This window comes from Grus americana, chromosome 3 (assembly GCF_028858705.1).
Source record: "Grus americana isolate bGruAme1 chromosome 3, bGruAme1.mat, whole genome shotgun sequence".
NCBI classification, from domain to species: Eukaryota; Metazoa; Chordata; class Aves; order Gruiformes; family Gruidae; genus Grus; species Grus americana.
Window position 1 is genome coordinate 74,940,304 of NC_072854.1, and position 21,790 is coordinate 74,962,093.

General features: G+C 36.8%; 1 protein-coding gene across 3 annotated transcripts in view; it reads left to right on the top strand.

Moving 5' to 3' along the window:
- Nucleotides 1–21,790, top strand: part of MAP3K4 (mitogen-activated protein kinase kinase kinase 4) — a 71,577-nt gene that overhangs the window by 39,257 nt on the left and 10,530 nt on the right. The window contains exons 11-21 of one of the 3 annotated variants that reach the window (XM_054821506.1): nt 1,773–1,922; nt 2,580–2,741; nt 3,781–3,914; nt 5,337–5,415; nt 7,803–7,881; nt 10,124–10,220; nt 11,123–11,239; nt 15,481–15,581; nt 16,705–16,785; nt 18,629–18,820; nt 19,503–19,573. In XM_054821506.1, the coding sequence (XP_054677481.1) occupies nt 1,773–1,922; nt 2,580–2,741; nt 3,781–3,914; nt 5,337–5,415; nt 7,803–7,881; nt 10,124–10,220; nt 11,123–11,239; nt 15,481–15,581; nt 16,705–16,785; nt 18,629–18,820; nt 19,503–19,573 (1,263 nt within the window). The remainder of the gene's footprint in view (nt 1–1,772; nt 1,923–2,579; nt 2,742–3,780; nt 3,915–5,336; nt 5,416–7,802; nt 7,882–10,123; nt 10,221–11,122; nt 11,240–15,480; nt 15,582–16,704; nt 16,786–18,628; nt 18,821–19,502; nt 19,574–21,790) is intronic. The other 2 variants (XM_054821505.1, XM_054821504.1) reach the window with 2 other exon arrangements.

Below are 21,790 nucleotides of genomic sequence, written 5' to 3' on the forward strand. Positions count from 1 at the left end.
ACTTTCCATGCCACTGTGCCTGGCTTCTAGCATTCAGAGGGCTCTAGCAATTACAGGCAGTTGAAAAAGTCACTCCTGTACATATGGCTGTTTTTAATGTGCAAGCATGTTACTTCTTGTTTGTCTGTTGTCCAGACTGAACAATAAAAAAAATAGCCTTTAATTAAGTACTTAGAATTCATTTGACTTCTATCAGAGTTAGCATTTCATTCAGAAAATGAATACAGCAGAAGATGGAATTTGGTTTGCAAATAGTATTCTATCTGACATATGTAAGTGCACATAAAACACTGTGTGTTTGTGTATGTGTTTATATGTGTGTGTGTGTATAACACTGTTTATTAGGTTTTTAAAATCCAGTATTAAAAGGTTAGGAAGTAAAAAGTCCTTCAGAAAGGTTGTGTCCTGTGTTTTTAAAAAACATGTTTTGATTGCAAACTAGAGAAAATGTAAGGAGTTACTTAAAAATATTAATAAAATAGCATAATCCCATCAATGTTTAAAGAATTTTGAGCATGAAAATATTCTTTGACATATTGAAAATCTGGATATGAAGTAGGTCTTGTTTTGTAACTTGTTGCAGATGCATTGCCTGTAGTTTGAAATCAACAGAGCTTAATATATATGTGACTCATAGTGCCACAGCAAAGGCAACACCATCCGTGACTGCACTTTTATAGACTTTGGCGATATCAGAGCTCTAGTGTCCAAAACATATTCTTACATTTTAATAATTTTAAAAATTTGAGCAAATACTGTGTGGTAAATCTATGGCTTTCCCTGTTCAATAGTAGGTTTTATTCCTGAAGTGTATTACATTACTTGAATAAAACCTGCTTATTTATGTGATGGTTGTTACCTTCATCTGCTCTGAGAAAATATAATTATTTTGTTCAGATGCTGCCTTTCTGTGTATAACTATTCTGAAGATAATTTTAATAAAGTGTTTCCCAAACCTTTCCAGAAGTGAATAATCCCTTGAACACTTGCTGTGGCATTTGCCCTAATAGAGCTCTGCTCATGTATCAAGTTCAGTTGCCAGCATCAAGCTTTACTGTGTGAATTAAAGATTTTCATGAATAGCAACAAGAGAGGTCTTTCATACTTTAGAATTAAAAAAATAACCAGTTGGAATTTGCTGATGTGGGACATGACTGGGAGGTGATTTTGCCCCCTGCTCTGCTCTCGTGAGACCCCACCTGGAGTACTGCGTCCAGCTCTTGGGCTCCCAACAAAAGAAGGACATGGAGCTGTTGGAGCGAGTCCAGAGGAGGGCCATGAAGATGGTCAGAGGGCTGGAGCACCTCTCCTATGAAGACAGGCTGAGAGAGTTGGGGTTGTTCAGCCTGGAGAAGAGAAGGCTCCGGGGAAACCTAATTGTGGCCTTCTAGTACCTAAAGGGGGCCTAACAAGAATAAGGAGAGGGACTGTTTATCAGGGAGTGTAGTGATAGGACAAGGAGTAATGGCTCTAAGCTGAAGGAGGGTCGATTTAGATTAGATAAGAGGAGGAAATTTTTTACTGTGAGGGTGGTAGGGCACTGGAACAGGTTGCCCAGAGAGGTTGTGGATGCCCCCTCCCTGGCAGTGTTCAAGGCCAGGTTGAATGGGGCTTTGGGCAACGTGGTCTAGTGGAGGGTGTCCCTGCCCATGGCAGGGGGGTTGGAACTAGATGATCTTTAAGGTCCCATCCAACCCAAACCAGTCTATGATTCTGTATTTTTTATAGAGGGGATTTTGTTTATAAGAACTAGTGGTATCTTGTATTCCTAGGTTGATAACCTCCTCCTTGTAGTCATTCAATCTGCCCACCTTGTGAGTCAGAGAAAAGCTTTCCAGCAGTCTATTGAAGGGCTAATATCGCTGCATCAGGAACAGACATCCAGCCAACCAGTCATTGCCAAAGCTCTACAACAGCTAAAGGTAAGCAGTTTTCGAGATTATCTCAGTCAAACTTGACAGCGCTTTGCTCACTGATAGGTAAAAACGTGTAAGCAGACTTGATGGCAATGCTAATGACATATTCTACAATTGTAATTTATACCACCTCTGTGGACTTTAATTTCAGTACAGTTTTCATTCTGTTTTTGGAAAGGATTTGTGAGTGTAATTTTGAGCAACACTGGTGTAATCATTTTGCGCTGGGTAAGTGGGAAACAAGTCCATAATGCAATAGAAATATTCATAGCAACAGAATAATTACATCTTCATGTGAGAGCACTGTTGATTTGAAAGCAAGTGTTTGATTTCATAAAAATTAGTTCTATCAAAATCCATAATCTGAAGAAACAACTTTTTTTCCCCCATATTTGGAGAAGATGGCTGCTTTGTGATTTAAAAGTGGGTAGGTGTGTCTCTGTTTTTCTGCTTTTGTTTTTGGAGTAGGGATTTGGTGGTTTGTGGGTGGTTTGTTTTTTTTGTTGTGGGTTTATTTTTTTATGAATTATGATATCATTAAAGTACATTTCCATTTAAAATAATGTAATTGTTAGATTCGTGTTTGCCTTAGTCTTGTCAACTGTAGAATATAAATAATAATTTGATGCCCCCCTCCCATCCTTTTTTGTTGTTGTTACGCAGAATGATGCATTACAGCTATGCAATAAGATAAGCAGTGCCATTGATAGAGTTGATCACATGTTCACATCTGAGTTTGATGCTGAAGTTGATGAATCTGAATCTGCCACTTTGCAGCAATACTACCGGGAAGCCATGATTCAGGGTTATAATTTTGGGTTTGAGGTAAGGAAACAAAAACCTAAATGACACATTTGCTTTGTACTTTTGGTAAAAACCAATTGAAATTTCTGGTTTTGCATTGGTGCAAATAAGGTAACTATAATGCTGTGGAAATATGAAGAATTTTAGCAAAGTGTTGTAAAAAAAAAAAAAAAAGTGTTGCCACAGAGGTCTTATGTGAACATGATTGAAGAAGAATAGATAGCTCTATTAAATTCAGACCCCAATTAGCACTGCCTGGAACTCTAAAAACCTTTAAGAACTTGATGAATTCAGGTGTAGTCTTGTAGGCTCTGCTACTTAGCAGCATTTTAGGTGAATTTAGAAATATCCTTTGATATTGAATGTCATTGTGTAACTTGGCTTCTTGCAGTTTTTCAGCCTAGAATAGTATAATACTGTAATATGAGCTGTTCTTTCAAAGTTTATGGTGGTTCTTTGATGCAGTGAACATAGCTTTTGAGTGCCTGCCTTAGAGTGCTAATGAGGAAATATCATGTTCAGATGCTTTTAGTATACTGTTGCACTGTCCGATTCCTGTGAGCTTTGTAAAATTTTTTTTAAGATTATATCATACCCTAACGCACTTTGAAGGATAGTCTTCTAAAGAACAGCTAGTATTTCTGTTTAATTTTTTAAATGTACATATATAAGTACTTTATCCCCTGATGTTACCTGCAATATAACTAAAAATAAACACTACTTTGTGGTTCAATCTCTGATTACAGAACTCAGCATTTATGTAGGATGTTTCTTAAATGATGTGTACACTGTTAAACATCAGCATGTGCCGATATGCACACAGGAATGCAATATAGCTCAAGTGCTGCCTCTCACTGTAATACATTTTTGTATCATATACGTTTTCTTTTTTTTCTATAAATATGCAACTGCTTGGATAAAATAATTTTGTCTAAGAATAGGATGTGACTCTTACCATACCGTAGAGTTTTATTAGCCTGCAAATACTCCAGTGGATATAGCAAATGGTATTTTTGTTCTTCTTATTAATACGTGAAAAGTAATCTTTAGTTTCTTACAGTATCATAAAGAAGTTGTTCGTCTGATGTCTGGAGAATTCAGACAGAAAATTGGGGACAAGTATATCAGCTTTGCCAGAAAATGGATGAATTATGTGCTAACAAAATGTGAGAGTGGACGAGGCACTCGACCCAGGTAACACCCAACTTGTTACTGCCATAGTAGTTTGTGTTAAAATACCATGCAGGACTTTTCACACTGTGAATAATGCTTTATTGTTTAGAAGTAGTTATGAACTGTTGATGATTCTGGCTCTTAAATTTTGAAAGTAATTTGAATAGCAAATGCATAAAGACAAATGAATGCTCTAACCGCTTAGCACAAGGTTTTGTGGAACATTTTGCCTCATGTTAGCTGACAGAAAATGGGAAGAAAAAGTGGAAGTTGTTGGACCCAGACAATTAAAAGACTTTAGACAAGGGTCTCTAGGTTGGAACAAAAGTGCTATGTGATCAGGAGTCAATAAAGATTGCAGAATATGCAACAGTCATTCTCTGGGTATTCTACAGAGAAAGGAGTATTGTTTTGTGCCAGTTGTGGAAGTGACATATGTAATGAAGCGTTAGCCTCCTGTAGAAGTCCTCCTAGTAGTCCTTTCTGAAAGCATCTAAAGTATGGCCCACAGCTGAGGAAGTGTTTCCACTCTGGTTAAAATTCTTCAGTTTTATGATTGCAGTAATGGATGCATTTGTGGATGAGTTTTTGTTGTAGTCCAAAGTATTTTCTGTCTGTTGACAGTAACATTGTGCCCAGTGGTCTCAAATTGTGCTTACACTTGGTGCTATGACACACTACTGCTGAGCACTCATGAAAAAAGTTACGAAAAGTTACTTCACTTTAAGGATGTAAACAGAGGAACTGGGCAACTGGTCCAAGCAGAGTAATACTATTACTTGCAGCAGCGTGTTTTTGCAGCAAAGTGGTTTTGCAGCATTTTGCAGCTGGTGTATCAAAATTTAATAGAATTCTTTTGCATTAAAATAGGTACCTCATATTGATCTGTGCTGGCAGATTGCACATCAGTGACAGTTTTGTTTCCTTAAAGTATAGGGTGATCAGTCTGCGCTGGAGGTGGTTTGTTCTGCTTGCTAGAAGAAGAGGAGGAAAGAGTGGGTAGACTGAACTGTGTGTAGATAGGCTAGTTAGCTTGGTGTGCTAATCTTAAAAAAAAAAAAAAAAGAAAGGAAACAAACACAAAACAACCTAGCAGACTTTTTAAAGTATATTAACAGCAAAATAGGACTTAAGACCAAAAAGAACTTAAGATGACATTGGTCCGTTACTTGATGAGATTGATCACCTCACAAATAGGAACAAAGATAAAGCAGTGTCCTTGCTAAAATCAGACTTTATCTGAATATAACTAGCCAAATATTAATACAAACTAAGTATATTACCTCTTATATTTTAATCCATTTTCTTACAAAGATTTTAACATGTTTTCCAGAGGGAAAATAAGTAACTGCGATTTACTGTTCTTGGATGTTGGTGAAACTCTTCTGATGGCTTTAGCCGAAGAGCAATTCATTTTCTGTCTTTTCTTTTTTTTTGAGATAGGTGGGCAACTCAAGGTTTTGATTTTCTTCAAGCCATTGAGCCGGCATTTATTTCAGCTCTCCCAGAAGATGACTTCTTGGTATGGAACAAGTTATTCTGTTTATTTCTAAATACATGTAAAGCTATGAGTACATGATATCAAGGATATTTTTTATACAACTGGGTCTGAATACAGATGCTGTTCTGAAACAATTGCTGTTGTATATAACTGATGATGTTGATATCTCTTCAGTTTGTAAGATTCCAAATAGAGTACGCTTGTGACCATTGGCATTAATGTTCTCAGATTGCTGACAAGTTGCTGGTACTGCCTTGGGAGGCTATCTCCCTTTGTCTCTTGAGAAATTTGGCAGCACCTTTTCTGCAGTTACAATTTATAGTTGTCATAATAAATTTCTGAATATAAGCTTTTGAGGCTTAGCACCCAGAGTTCATTTATGGGTATGAATAAAAAATCAGAATTGTTTAAATGTATTTCTTCAAATTGTGCTGACATGGAAGAGACTTTAAAGCATCTTTCTTTTGTTTTTACTATGTAAAAAATAGTAGACTAAAACTGGATTTTTGTGTGCTCTGCCTTCCCTGTTTTCCTGTGGAAACAAAATTCTGAGTATTTATTTCTCTGATCTCGGTACAGTACTACTGAGAAGTGAAAGCACAGTTGCCACAAAATAGCAGAATGTGAGTGTCAGCACCTCTGATTTTTATTAATTTCAAGATGTGTTATGAAATGCCAACCACATTAATCTTGCATAATACAAAAACTACGTAGGTTAGTCCTTTTTCACATATATTTTTATCAAGAGCTCTCAAGTAAGTTATGTTTTAGTCCCATGTATGTGTTGTTGGGAAGGGGTTGTCTGCCTAAATTACAGAGTTAAGCTTGTATTTGAAATACACTAATACTTTAGCTTTAGGAAGTAGCCCCTCAACATTATTTGCTTTGACACAGTTTCTAAAACACCTGGTATTTTGAAGAGTAATACATATGTATTTTAGTGATTCTATCTTGCTAGATGTCCCTTCAGTATTTAGAGGGAACTTTTCTAAGGAGGAAAGAAGTTTGGAAAATCTGATGTGGTCTATGACATTATAAACTGGTAATTTGTCCAAAAATGGAATTTTTAACCTTGTGGTGACCTTGAAGGATAGTTAAAGAGCAATTATGCATGAGTGTGTTTCTGTGGATTGATAACTATCTAAGATATCATGGCACTTGTTCAAATAGAATGTTTTTATGACAGAGGTGCAGTGAAGAGAATTCAGAGCCAGTGTTAAGATGGTGTGAAGTCAGACTTTGATCAAGTGGGAGAGGAAGGGGGGAAACCAAAACCTTAACTGCATTTCTGAACTTTTGCTTTCTTAAACTGGATTTCAGTTTTGGAGAGCATCACTTGAAGCCACTTTGATTAATCTGACCCTGTATAACGCAGGTCACAGCATTTCGCCTAGAAATGCACATGCCAGTCCTAATCTCTTATGTAAATAATACCTGATGTCATAGAAAAAGGACAGTCTAGATCTAAAGCTGAGATTCTAGCTCAGTCTGAGTTGATAACATATGCCAATCACAGACTAAACACTTCTTTATTTTTTTCTTTTTTTTTGGTTAAATTTTTGTTTTTGTTAATCTCGCTTCAAGTTCCTGATCTTCCCTAAGTTTATGAATTTCTGGAAGAAATTTTGACTAGTCTGAATGACTGGTATATAGAAGTGGCCTTCATAGCAACTGTACCTGAGAACATAATTTTATTTCTTTATTGTGAAGACATATTTTGCCCCTGGTGTTCTGACAAGTAAATTGAACCAGAGGAAGATTTAATAACTTGTCCAAGGTTACATATAGTAATGAATAGTACACCCAGCAATTAGGCTCAGATTGCCTTAGCCCCAGTTCAGTGGTTTAACTATTAAACACTCTTTCATGAAAATTTTGCTCACTTCATGGGTAGATAAGGAAAGCTGATTTCTTTTAATATGCAGTGCTTCATATTTTTTGTTTTACAGACTTTACTCTTGTGATTCAGGCTCTCATACTGTCATCCATTTTCTTTGGGTGTTTCTTCTCAGGGTGGCTAGAGGGAGGGTAGAGGAGGTTGTTGCAGCTTTTTCCAACAAGCTTGATTTTTAATTTTATTAACAATGGATGTTTTTCAGTTCCACTAGCTTTATATTATGAAATATTCTTTATGATATATCATTGTTCAGTTCTTATGGTTACGTAATTTTGACAAGATCAAAAGGCAAGACAAGACTTAAGACTTTTGGCTTAAAAAAAAAAAATAAATCAATGAAGTCATCCCTAATGTGGATCCTGAAGTTTAATATAATTGATAGAATGTGGGGGTGCTTACTTGACAGATTACATACTTAACCAGTGTCATTTTATTACTGTGATCTTTACCACATGACTATCAACTGTCTTGTAACATAAAATATCACAGCTTTTTTGTTTGTCCATTCTAGAGTTTACAAGCTCTGATGAACGAGTGCATTGGACATGTTATTGGAAAACCTCACAGTCCTGTTACAGGTTTGTACCTTGGTAAGGCAGAAGTTACTGGTGTTTGTTCTGGAGCTTTGCTGGTATTGTTACAGAATTTTGATCGTAAAGTAATTTTAAAATACTAGAAATACCAATAAAAGTATTTTTAAGCTTTTCATGATTGTTGATGTGAAACCATTATTGCCTGATAAAGTGTAAATATGTGGTGGTTTTACTCAAGAAATTTAAAAGCTTTACAGATGCTTTCCTCTGAATTTGTCCTTGAATCCCTGTGAAATCTTGCAGATCTGGAAAAGGGTTGTGATTTATTTTTTTTTTAAGGTTGGATAAAGAAGCGATTATAACTTTAAGGAGGCAGTTACAGCTCCCTCTCCCAAAATTTTATTGTGGCACTGCAGATATTTACACTTCTGATGGACTTTTATATAAGTATTGAGGTACAGAGGAGCTACACCTGGGGGCTTGACAATAGAGCTGTGGGAAATAGTTCTCCAGTATCACAACATTTGTCATAGTGTAAAAAATATCTTTGGCACTAGAGTGAAACCAACATATTTCATTGTTTATCTTGAGAAAAGGATGTTTCCTCAGCTGTGTTTCCCTTTTACATATCTCTTTCTCAGCACTGTTTCTCTTTTCTTCCTCCCAAGTCCATTGACTGGTTTAACTTTCAAAATACCACGTCGTCTTGTTTTCTTTCTCCTGATGTCCACTTTCTGGACAGGGTTGATGGCAGAAGACATGAAGGGAAGGTAATTTGACACAGGCAAGAGGAGGTTTTTCAGTATTTCAGGAAATTTTCAGTTTTAATAAAATTTTGATGAGAAACTCTTATGCTGAGGAACCTTTCACAATGAAAGTCAGTCCAATCCTCTGGAAAGAAGCATAGTCTAAAATAAATTTTAGCCAAATTCTTTGCTGTGATGTAAACCCCATACATTCACTTTTGGTACTGTTGTTCAAAGGAAGGCCTATTTAGGTAAATGACTAGCATGATGATCGCAATGCGCTGAAACTCTTATAAATGCTATTGCATTGCTGCAACAGATCACACAAACTAAGTTGCCTGACAGCTTTTGGCTCAGAGGCATGGGGAGAGGGTGATGCACATGGATGGCGCAGACTTGAATGGCAGGCTGAAACTTTAATACATGTGAAATAAATGTAACTAAACATAAACTGTACCCTGGCTGCTGATATTGCAGATACCCCTTTCTGTCTTGTGATCAAGAGAAAAATATGAATTCCTAGTTGGGTTTGCATACCATGTTGAGGGACTTAAACCCACTGTGATCTTTACCCCTTTTCCCAAAGCCGAGGATGCAGTTGTGTCCATGCTGCTGCCTGTAGGCACATAGAGGGGGTCTCATGGTGTGTATCCCGTCTCTTTGCTTTGTGAAACAGCCCATGTCCACCCAAGTGGGTTCGGTTCTGCCTTCTGGGTCTTCTGCTAGTGTCCTTGTGAATTATAACAGCACAACCAACACCTGGCCCTGGCATCTTTTTTTCCTTGTCCTGGCAGTGCAAACAAGGCAGAAATCCAGCTCACTGTGATTAACCTAGCCTGGCAGAAAGTACTGACTCTTGTTTTGATGGGCAATCAGCTGTCTTGTGATGTAACTGCCACAATATTTTTCTGGCTAATTAAGGAGGGGTTGAGGGAAGGGGAAGACTGCAGACTACTCTTAGGGGCACTGAATGAGCTAGGCATGAGGACAAAAAATGATGGCTCGTTTAGGTTTGACCTCTTTGTACCACTTCCCCGGGGCAGACTGTCATGGGGGGCGTTAGTATGGGTAAAACTGTCATACTTGGGGTTTCTTCCCAGCTCATTTTGCTTTCTGTTATTGTCTGAGAAAACTAATTCTAATGCAAAAGGAACATCATAATGCTGTTTGCTTTTTAATTATTATTTGGTTTGTTAATATTTATTTTGCAATAAGATAACAAATCATCCTTAATCAGTGAAGTTGAAATAATGAAGATGTAGTTTTAGTGAAGTAAGTGCACATCTTCTAATTGCTAGTTTTTAGTTCTCTGGAGAATTTTCTTTATTTTATAGATGAGTTACATGATACAATAATATGAATTATATTAATACATACAATTGATTTATTTAAAATTGGAATAATTTGGATTTTTCTGAAAGGATAAGAAAATATGTGCCAGTTCATACTTAACTCTATAAAACAGGAATTTATTTTACTTTTGTGTCTTGAAATGGCCTTAACAGAATTTTTCTGACATCCGAGTAAATGTGATACCTTTTTTATGTTTGCAGCTATTCATCGAAACAGCCCCCGTCCTGTAAAAGTACCTCGGTGCCATAGTGATCCACCAAATCCTCATCTTATCATCCCCACACCTGAAGGCTTCAGGTATTTAGCATTAGTACAGAGTTCTAAACCAGTTTATCCTCCCTTGGCTATGCTGTGAGTAAGTGGAACACCTTTTCTTTCCTGTTGAGGGCAAAGCAGGTAGAAAAAATTAGCATGTGAGTGACCTGAATTTTATTGATGTGCTTTTAAGGACAATACAGTTTCTCCACATGCCCCCCACACCCCCTTTATTTTACAGTTTTTATCGTTGCATACTTTCTCACTTTGAAGTCATTCTTCTCCCCTTTGTCTTTCCTGAAAACAGTCTTTCAATGTAACGATCTTTAATTCAGTGAAAACTACTCATTAGCAAGACTCTTATTTCTTTCCCCACTTTGAATGTTGGTGTACATGCCCGTGACAGTACTTTCTGTGGTTCAGCATAGATAAGACTTAAAAATGTAGCATTCTGGAATATGGTGGCATTTCTGCGTCCTTACCAACCTGCTGTGAAGATGCTTAAAACAATGGATGGTTTTGCTTCCCTTTGAAAGAGCTGACATGAGACTTAATGCAAAAATAGGTTTTAAAAATTTCAAAATAAACTTTGCCATGCATATTTTTACACAGAGGGCCTTATTTTTCAAGAAGGTCAGCACACTGTCAAACTCTACACTTGATTTTTTTCTTTTTTCTTTCTTTCAAGTTGCTTAGCTGTTGGCAGAAACTAGTACTATAAAGGTTTGGAGATTTTTATTTTTAAAATTATTATTGTACATATTGACAGCCTCTGAAGCTTCTGAGACCCAGGATTATTCCATGTAAAAGGCTTTATGTATTTGAAAAGCTTTTAAAATCAGGCCTTATTATGCACGCTTCAAAATTTTATTTTTAAAATAAACTTTCAACTCCACCTTTTTTTTTTTTTAAACTGTTTCCTGAAGTTTTTCTTCTTGCCACAGCACGCGGAGTGTCCCTTGTGACGCACGGAACCATTGCAGCGTTGCTGTCAGTCGCCCCGCTCCCGTTGGTAGCGACTCAGCTCAACCCAAACCTGTCAGCAGTGCAAATGATACCAGGTAGCTCTGCTCCATGATGTAGCAGCCTCATTCTACTTACATCACCCATAACAACTGTTTCCGCATACTTGCATCCTAGTAGATCATTTGCACTGTGCTTTTCCGTCCCATCGTGTCTTCCACTGGCTCCTTCATTCATGTTTGACTTGAGCAAAATCTTATGTCTTATAAATAGATATGATGGATTTGTCTGAACAATACGGTAGTTAAAGCATGCGGTTCTGACGTACATTACGAATTTGCTCACTAAAAATATCCATGAAATTAACATATGCCAGTCAGTTCATTGGCATAATTTTACTAAATAATTAGTGTTGATAACTAACACTTTGCACTAAGATGACTGTAACATGCAAATAAGCCCAAGGATATATATATATTTTTTTTTTTATGTTAGGTAACAGTTTTACTATTGTTATTGTCCACCATAAATATTTTGAAATACTATATATTGGCAAACACAGAATTAAACACATAAGATTTCAGGAGGGGTTTTTATTTCTTGCTACACCTTTGGCTTCTTAGGGTTGTGCAGAATAAACTTAATACAAAAGAAACCATTCCTGTATCAGGATATGTAACAGAAATCACTGCTATACAATCTATTCGCAGAGGTCAGGAGTGAATTTTTTGGTAGACCAATGTTAGTATCTTTCTTGCTTTTTGGCCTCCAGTTTGGGTGTAATATTTCAGACTGTTGGTGTTCCTTCTTCCCACACTGCTGTCAGACCACTGACATGTCTCCCAAGTTCTCTAAATTTACTCTTTTTTTAAATTTTTTTTTTCCTGCACACCTGACTGAAAATCCTGCTGGTCACGCAATGATATTATCTTAGGGTTTATAAATAGCTTTTTGGATTCTTATTTCTACTGCAGAGTACGAAAAGCTCTCTTGTACAGGAGATTTGTATAAATGGAGACACATGATCTGACTGTCACACAGCTGTAGAGAAAAGAAAGAACAGGGAGTGAAGGAACAACAGTTTGATGGTGACCAAAGTGAACTTAGATATGACTCGATTATGAATTATTTATTTTTTAATAAATAATTTTCAGTTGCTAGCCAGCAAACCATCACGGTTTGTAGATTTGTTACCAGATGCACAGCGGAACTATGTGTTAAGGTATTAAGAGGGAAGTGAGTTGCCACATATATATAAATCTTTCCTGCAAGTCTTTTCAGTTTATTTTTATGATAAGATGTGACTTGCGCCCTACAGCAGCCTCTAGATCTACAGCTTGTGAGTCTGGGCCCTTTTTTTGGTTGAAAATACATCCTATATTTTTGTCATTCAAACTACATGTATTTTATTATATATCCTTCATGCTTCTGTTTAAGTCCCCTGTTGAAAAAGAGCAGGCTGTAGTCTGCAGCACTGTGCACTTGAAAAGCCCTTTTCAAGTAAATAACACTCTAGAGAATTTTCACTGAGAGGTTCTGGCAGCTTTATAAGCTGACAGGGTGAGGGTTAATTAGTATTTATGATTTTGAAAATGCAGAACTTGTTTATTTGATAATTAGTCTTTACACAACATATGAAGGGGATTTTTTCTAGAATATATGCAGCACTTGAAGCCAAGGCATATCTTTGAAGTTAGTTAATTTTTCAAGAGGGAGATAGGAGGCTAGTTTTTAATACTTGTAGGCTTTGTTGTGATTTTATACCACTCAGTGCAACTGTCAGGTTTATAATTTGACACACTTGAGTATAGTGGTATATTCTTTTAAAGTTTTCTGCACGTGTGTCCTACACAAATATTGATCAAAGTGTGAAGGCTGGCATTTGGACAGTTTCTTCCAGTTCAAGAATATAGTCATTAGGAAGAAAACAAATAAGAATTCTACCTCTTAGTTGCAATCAAATGCATAATACTTTCATGGATTGTAACATGAAAGTGGATGTTAATGCAGCATTTTAGTCTAATTGCCTAGGCCTGTTTTTCACAGATATATATTTTTCTTAGAGCTCTCAGTTTTTAGTTTTCTGATGGTTGTTAATAAAATATCCCATGGTTTGTTTGTTTTTTTAAATGCAGTGCCTGGATTTTTAAGTAGCATTGTTTAACCCCCTGTATTACCTAGGAAGAATTTGAAGAAAAAAAATTATTAGAGCAGAGACAGAGTTTTGGAAGCTGTTGGGGTTTTGTTTATTGAGGAAGGCAAAATATTACAATCTATTATATTTATAGCAAATTTCTGGTTATAATATAGTTAGAAGAAAGTTGCATACTTTAACACATTGCAATTTTAATTGTGGATTTCATTTATTTGTACTCCAAAAGAAAAATGGAATCTGTTGGATCAATAAAGAGTTTTTTGGATTTATACACAAGAAGTGTGGGGTCCAGCTGCTGGAATAGTACAGAAATGTTGTACACTTTCCAGAAACTCTTTAGACATTTATGAAATGATTGTAGGCATTAAATATGTATAAAAAGTTTAATGTAGGAACTTGATAAATCAATTGTACTAGGCAGTGCGTAGTGCACAAATGCCACCATAGTTCTATTGAAGTTTTTCTTTAAAAAAAAAATAATCAGTTTAACATAACTAGAAGGTAGAATCCAAAGCAGCAATACCTGGCTATTTACACTGAGTTTTCTGTTGATTATATGTTTACATTTTGTTCATACTAATGACCTTTATAAATGTTTAATTTCTGAGCTAGCTGGGGTTATTATTCATCATTTTGTATTTATCCAGGACTGGAGCAGAAATTTAGAAAGTCTTCTTCTCTTTTACTCTTATTTCTTTGCCTGATAATATGCACACAATCTTTCTGGACACAAACAGTAAAAGATCTGGGTGACTAAGATGGGCCTGAAATGGATTTTAGACACCTGCAATCAAAGCTATGATACTTCAGGTCCTCTATTCAGCTATTGTCTCATTTTAGAGGTGGTTTAGCTTTTGCTAGTTTTTAAGCTCTTTGTGCATCTAGAATTGTTGCTCTGTATGTGCTGACAATAAACTCAGCCTTTTTGCTGATTAAACCCTCACCTTCCTGAAGAGTACTGAGGATTTTCACTAGTTCAGTTTCAGTTCCTTCTCAGACTTAAAAGATCTAGTTGGCAGTAGTAGGGAGTAGTAGGGAGCAAACACCGTATTGAGAACGTTTGCATGGGAATAGGGTGTCTTGGGTTTTGGCTTCTGTTCTCAAGATGGTGAAGATTGTGTCTTTTTTTTTTTTTTCTCTTTTTTTAAACCCATTGTTTGGTAATAATTGGATACAATTCAGAAGCAACTTTAGGGATGTAGGGAAGTCCTCTTATAGGTGTGTGCACTTTGTGGTGCCAGGTATCTGGCATCATCTTTTTGCAGTTGTTACCTTTCAGTTAAGGGTTTAACTATGTTGCCAGCTTTCCAGTAATGTTTAGCTCATACCTCTAAAGTATTATGTTGAAGAAGGTATCAGTCACAGCTCTTCCCCACCATGCTTTGAAAATTGAAAGGGAGCCTTGTCTAAAAGGAAGTTACTGTGGAAAGACTTTCATGAGGAATTTATGGCTCTAAAACATGAGTGGATTGATCGATGTCTTGGGCTGGAGAAAGCTGCCTGAAGATTTAAGGATTTAAGACTCATCTGTCTCAGTATTGTTTCCCTTTCTGTTCAGTGTGCTTATTCATCTGGGTTTTATTCTGAGGTATCTAATTCTACTCTGTGTTGTCTGGAGGAGCTAGGGCCTCCCAGCAGTCAAGCCGATGCCACTAAACACTGTCCTTCCTGTCAGCTGGCTTGTGGCTCTTCCCACTAGTTTTGACTTAATGCCTATGGACTATGACTGTATTTGCAGCTCACTAGGAGCATGTGAATTCAGTTACCACCCTTCATCTGCTAATGTGGCTCACATTAGCACCCAGCTGAATCACTTCTGATTGTATATCCAAACTTGGCACGAGCTGCATCCTGCAGCAGCTGTCTTACTAGTATGTTACAAGCCATTAAAATGGATTCTGCTTTTATGGGCAAGTAACAATTTCAAGTAGTTTATGCGTTTGAAGCTTAGGATTTTTTTATGGAGCAGCATAACTAAAATGATACAAAAAGTCTTCATTTGAGGGGAAAATAGCATAGAACGAGTTTTCAGTTTGTCTCCAGCATCAGTTTTTCTTTCACGTAACTTTCATTGTTCATATTGTAAGCTTCAGAGATTCTTTCTGTTTAAAACTGCAGTTCAATTGTCACTAGTCGTTATTTACTGCAATGCTAAGTTAATTAGTACAATGGTTCTTTTTACAGGGGTTCCAGTGTCCCTGAAAATGATCGACTGGCTTCAATAGCAGCTGAGTTGCAGTTCAGATCCCTTAGTCGTCACTCCAGTCCCACTGAAGAGCGAGAAGGTGATTGTCACAGTAACAGATTGTAATCTGGATGTGCAGATGATTTATATCATTAACATATTTATCTCTGTTCCCAGTTCTTATACTTGCCAAATTTGTTTTCACTTTTTCCCATTCAAAAATCTTAGATTTTTAACTTTTAGGCTTATATTGTCAGAGTAAGTTCCTCTGTTTTCAGAGATATCCACTATTCTCTTGCCTTTCATATTGTTTCTGAATTGCACCTGAAGGAATTTCCTGGTGCCTTACTAAGTTACAGTGTTCAAAATGAAATGAGTAATGTGATTGCTGAATTATATACCCCATTCGACAGTAAATTTCTAAATGCTGTTAATGAGGTATGAACTGGACCCATCAGGACGGTGAAGAGTTTCCTATCCAGTTCCTTAACTACCACTGCAGTATTCATCTTACAAATACTTGCTGTTATTTGAATCCTGGAAGAACAGAAAGGGTGTGTCACTTGGTCTCCTGCTTCAGGTTTCCCCAGCCCCTGTATATGTGGTATTTAATACAACAAATATGGTGAAACATTGATTGTTAAGGTAGTGTGTTCTGTGCAAATTAAAATGAAGTACAAAATCCAAGCGAAGTAGAGTTGATACTGTGGTCATTCCGCAGAATGAAGTGGATTTCAAAGAAAGAAATTCCTTAAAAATTTATACTAAGAAGCGTGGGGGATTTTTTTGATTTTTTTTTTTTAAGCAGATGTTGAAAATTTTGTCCGCCTCATGCTTATTCCCTTTTTTATGTAGCTGTATGAATGTGAAGCTGGCTTAGGTTGGAATTAGTATAGGCCTTTTTCTAAGGAACCTTAGAAGATTGTTTTCCTACAGATTTCTTACATATTTCGAGTGCCCTGACTTGAAGTGCTTCCCTCAATTGTGGAAGGAGATCTCTGTTCCCAGATAAATTAATTCCTATTTCAGAATAGCTTTCATAATTTATTTTCTGAAGACAACTCATTTTTGAATTCAAGAGCATACCTTCCTATATGATTGCCTCATATACTTGTAGGGTGTATTAGACCTGATATTCAGCAGAAGCTGAGATCTTGTATATAATGGCATAGTCCTTAATATGAGATAAAGCCACTTTTATGCTCACAGTATTATTTCTCTAGAACCATCATACCCAAAAGGAGATTCAAGTGGCTCATCCCGGCGGAGTTGGGAGCTCAGAACTTTGATCAGTCAGACCAAAGGTAGGTGTTAGGGGTCACTATAATGTAATGTCTATTAAACTAGTGCTGTAATAAAAGGTTGAATCTTAATGCTGATTGTTAAGAGGTTTTCGCAGCTTTGTTCATAGGAAGGGGAAAAAATAAAATCCTGATTGCACATAGAAGATACTGCTAACAAAATCACAAGGTGTACTCTCTGAAGTAGGAGTAATTAAACTTCATAAAAGTTACATCTTTTCAGTTTCTGGAAGATACTAGCAGTGTTCTGCAAAATCATATGATCATGGACTGGTTTGGGTTGGAAGGGACCTTAAAGACCATCTAGTTCCCACCCTCCACTAGACCAGGTTGCCCAAAGCCCCATCCAACCTGGCCTTGAACGCTTCCAGGGAGGGGTCATCCACAACCTCTCTGGGCAACCTGTTCCAGTGCCTCACCACCCTCATAGAGAAGAATATCTAAATCTACGCCCCTTTCAGCTTAAAGCCATTACCCCTTGTCCTATCACTCCGTGCCCTTGTAAACAGTCCCTCACCAGCTTTCCTGTAGGCCCTCTTTAGGTACTGGCAGGCTGCTGTAAGGTCTGCGTGGAGCCTTCACTTCTCCAGGCTGAACAACCCCAAAATAAGTACATGTATTTCTATAGGAATTGCAGAAGTTTGCTGTCCCTATTCAGTGCCCAATTACGAATTGCATGACAGTAGGAAGCACTTCCTCACTTCCTAAGATCTCTCCCCAGCGTGGGATTTTCTTATTTTGGGCATCTTAACAGTGTGTGATCCTACACTGTGTCCTGAAGTCAAGGCTATCATGAGGCTCCTTCCTCTTTGTCCTACTGCTTATTTTCATGAAACTTAAAGTAACTTGATTACTTCCGAGACTCCTATACTGTACAGATAAGATATATGTAGCTTGCTTGCATATATTCTGGCAGGGTGGAACCTCATGAAATGTTAGAAAAAAGTTTTCTGTCGCATAAAATCTGGTCTCTCGTTATGTGGCTCAGAACACAGGAAGAACAGCAACTTTTTTTTCTGAAATCTAGAAGGCTTATTTTTTGTTCAGAACAAAAACACTGAAGGAATTGAGTTTGTTTAAACTAGAAAGTAATGAGGGAAAATGTGAAAATTTCTAGAAGACTGCTACAATTGGAACTGGTTTTACTGTCTGCTGTAAGACAAGGATTTTGGTGTAAAACTACAGTGAGGCAGATTTAGTGTAGATGAAGTTATATTAATTATAGGTGGGCAGTAGAATATATCATTTGAGAGTATCGGTATCTCCATCTTTTGGAGGCTGTTAGAAGTAGGTTAGGCTACTGTCTGTCAACTGTAACAGATGTGTAACCTTTGTGCTTTACAAGGAGGGGATAAATGAATGCCACCCTGGGATTTCTTCTGGCCTCACTCACTAGGATTCTGTTTCATGATAAGACTTGAAAGCTGGAGTTGTCTAATACCTCTGTATTTTTAAATTAACAGATGCTATGAATTTTCCCAGAAACTTCTCTCATCTCTGTAGAGCAAAACCTTACCTGTCCTTCTTTCCTTGGCGCTCTTAATGACCCTAACATATTTCCATGATCTATTGGTGGTTAGTTACAGGCCAAATGCAAACAAATGTGTTGCATTTAATACATTTAATTTCCTTGAATCAAGTAAGAGATGATTAGAAAAGTGCCAGTATTCTCATTTTACTTTAGTTTCATATGTGATTGCTAAAATGTTCTTTTCCTACATCTTAAATTAGACTCACAAAATAGTTGTTTTCTAACCTGGGTCACTTTATGTGGTATCAAAAGGTAACAAAATATAAACACAGCGAATATTTCTCAATCAAGGAAATTGTTCATCACTCTTTTTAGACACTGCTTCCAAGCAAGCACCGATTGAAGCTGTTCAAAAGTCTGTTCAATTGTTTGAAGAAAGGAGATACAGAGAGATGAGGAGGAAGAACATCATTGGCCAAGTTTGTGACACACCGAAATCTTATGATAATGTCATGCATGTAGGTTTGAGAAAAGTGACTTTCAAGTGGCAGAGAGGAAACAAAATTGGTACGTTCATTATACCTTCATTTATCAGGCTAAAATACCAAGCTTAGTATTTTTGAAGGAGATCTGACACTTATCTTTTGAAATCTTGGGTCTCCGTGTAGGTAGTATCAGCTTTACTAAAATCAGAATGTTGAAATACAAAATACCGTTGCAGCTAGGATTTCCTTTGTGTAGAACTTCAGTGTGAAGTTTGCACTGGTCAAATAATATGAAACAAAAGAGGAGAAGGATTTGATGAGGGCAATTACTTAGGTATGATCCTGTGATTCCTGCATGTGCTTAACCCTATAAAATGTTTGATGAGTTCTGCTTTTGGAAGAACCAGAAATATGAATGGAAATGAACGTAAACTTTGGGATTTGTTTAATTCACCAATATTGTTGTTTCTCCCATATGATCATTGTTTCCTCTCTGGTTTGGGATTTGTGGGGAAAATCATCAGTTTTCTTTCAGGTCAGCCTGTTAATGGCATGTTTTTACTTTTAATCAGCTTGAATTCAGGACTATGAATGTAGTTTTTAACCTGTTACACCTAATACAACTTGAAATTTTAAATTAAAATAAAGGTAAATAACTTTGGCAAGCTCAGTTTTCAATGATGTTTTCTTATTGCAGTTGATGTACATGTTGCTTATTGAATGCAGTGTAATTAAGTTTTCTTATTTTTCTTTTAATTCTGCAGGTGAAGGCCAGTATGGGAAGGTCTATACCTGTATCAGTGTTGACACTGGAGAGCTAATGGCTATGAAGGAAGTGAGTACTCTGTATACAAGAATCACTGCTGCCCTTGTTGGTTTTTTTCCCAAATCACATGTGCATTGCGTGACTTAGCAGACATTAAGGATTTCTGAACGCTGCTGTTAGCTAACTGGGAAAGGATGGGAAGACAAATTTTTTCTTCATGTAGCCACATCTGCTATTATCACTTGTTCCTCTTTAAGTTGCTTAAGCTTTTTCTTTTCAGTTTACAACTTTCAATTTAAATGTATGTAGAATGGATAATTTTAATTTTTTTTTTTACTAATCTTATAGAGATGTTGTGAACTTAATGAATGCTTGCTTAATATGTGTGAACTCCCATTAAGAGATCTTAAATTACTTCGGAAAGAGTTTTCTGATTAGTGAAGACTGTACACAAACTTATATATTACTTTGCAATATTTTATCTCACATTTTATTCCTTTTTCCTTCGTTCCTTAGAGCAAAAGATAGGAAGTGTCACATCAGATGTTTTTCAGCTTCTCCTGTAGTTTAAGTGAGCTAGGCTGAGTCACAAAACTGTTGACTAACCTGGTGGGTACAGAAAATGTAATTTTCAGGACAGAAGTAAGTAAAGCTGTGTAGGCGTAGAGATCTGTTTTCCCTACAGCACCTTGTTTTTTAAAATATTTGTATTGTTTAGTTTTATTGCATTTCTACATCTTCAGACAACTGCCAGCATCAACTGTTCACAGCAGTTACCATGCCAGCCGTTTGATGCTAGAGCAGTTGCATTTTATGAGCCAGTTCTTACACACGCACAATACATATGTGATCTCAAAGGTGTGGAAAAGCAAGGCTGGGCTTGTGTTTAACTTCTTGTACCATACTTAGTCACTGACTAACCAATACCAATTTTGTTGTTGTTTGGGTTTTTTTTCTCCTGATGAAATAACATTTCCCCCCTCCCCATCAGTAGCATGCTCTGTTTCTGGAATTCAAAGTTGTTTTCTAGTTGCAGGTGCTTCTTACAGATCAGCATGTGTGTGCTCTTTAGCAGAAGTTCAAATAAGTTAAATGGACCTTTTTTGGCAGACATTTCACTAGTAGGCTAAATATACAGTATGTTGCCTTCTCCTGTAGTATTTTTAACTTGAAGAATTATTTCACCGAGAAACATTCCCCACCTCCCCACTGTGGGCTTAAATGCGAACTATTTGCAACTTCCAAATAAAAGGCTTTTCTGGATTTCTGTAAGAGTACCTTGGGAGCAGATTTATTTATTTAATTTTAAAGTGGTTAGAAACATTGCATTCCCTCCACCCCCTGAGATTTCTTCAGACTTTACGGTCTTATCCACAGTGTTGTTAAAATCTCTACAAATTGTAGTGGACAAGCTTTACTACAAATACATAGCATTGCAATTTTGAAGTGTTAGGAAATACGTAAAATACTTGAATGTCATTTGTCACCTTTTTGTAATCTCCATGTACTCAACTACAGTTGAGTACAAACTGTATCCTGGAGTTGTTATACAGAACGAAACAACCATAGCATCCTAGCAACCAAAAGTAAAATATGTGCATTTATTTCTCTAGTAGTTGTCCTGCGCTCAGTGAAGTTTCTGCTTTCTACCAGTATGGTGAAAGTAGCACCTTCCATAACTTGCTGTGCATTTTGCTTGTCTTTGTGTGAATAGAAACTTTAAATCAGTTTGTCAGAAGACTTGATAATTTTTTCCTCCATGAAAAATCCATCACAGCATATTGAAGGTGAACTAATGAAAACCTGTGTCTTTCATCAAAACCTTTATGATTGTATTTGTTGCATGCCACACCTTTTCCTTGCAGCTGCCTCATTCTCAATGAAGAAACCCCTCAAAGAAATCATTTAGAATCTCCACTGATGAAGTACCTGGCAACTAGTCTTTCTTGAATGATAGCTCTCACTGATGTTACTTTCAGATTCTCTTGCACTCTGTCTACCACATTTAAGCTAGAAGGCAAGCTCAGAAGAGATATATATGTGCACATGTGTGCATTTATACATTTAAGTAGCAGTATTTTACTCTTAGAAAGTTTATAAATCATCATATTTGTATGTAATTTTCAAAAAATAGTTTGGTGTTCTTTTTTGTTTAAGTTTGGGGACGGAGGGGTGGTATTTTGGGGCTTTTTGTGTGATGATGCTGTTAAAAAACCCAACCCAACAAAAAACCAAACAAACTAGCTTAGCTTTTAGCTGTTTCCTTGGTTTGTGTTTGGGTTTAGG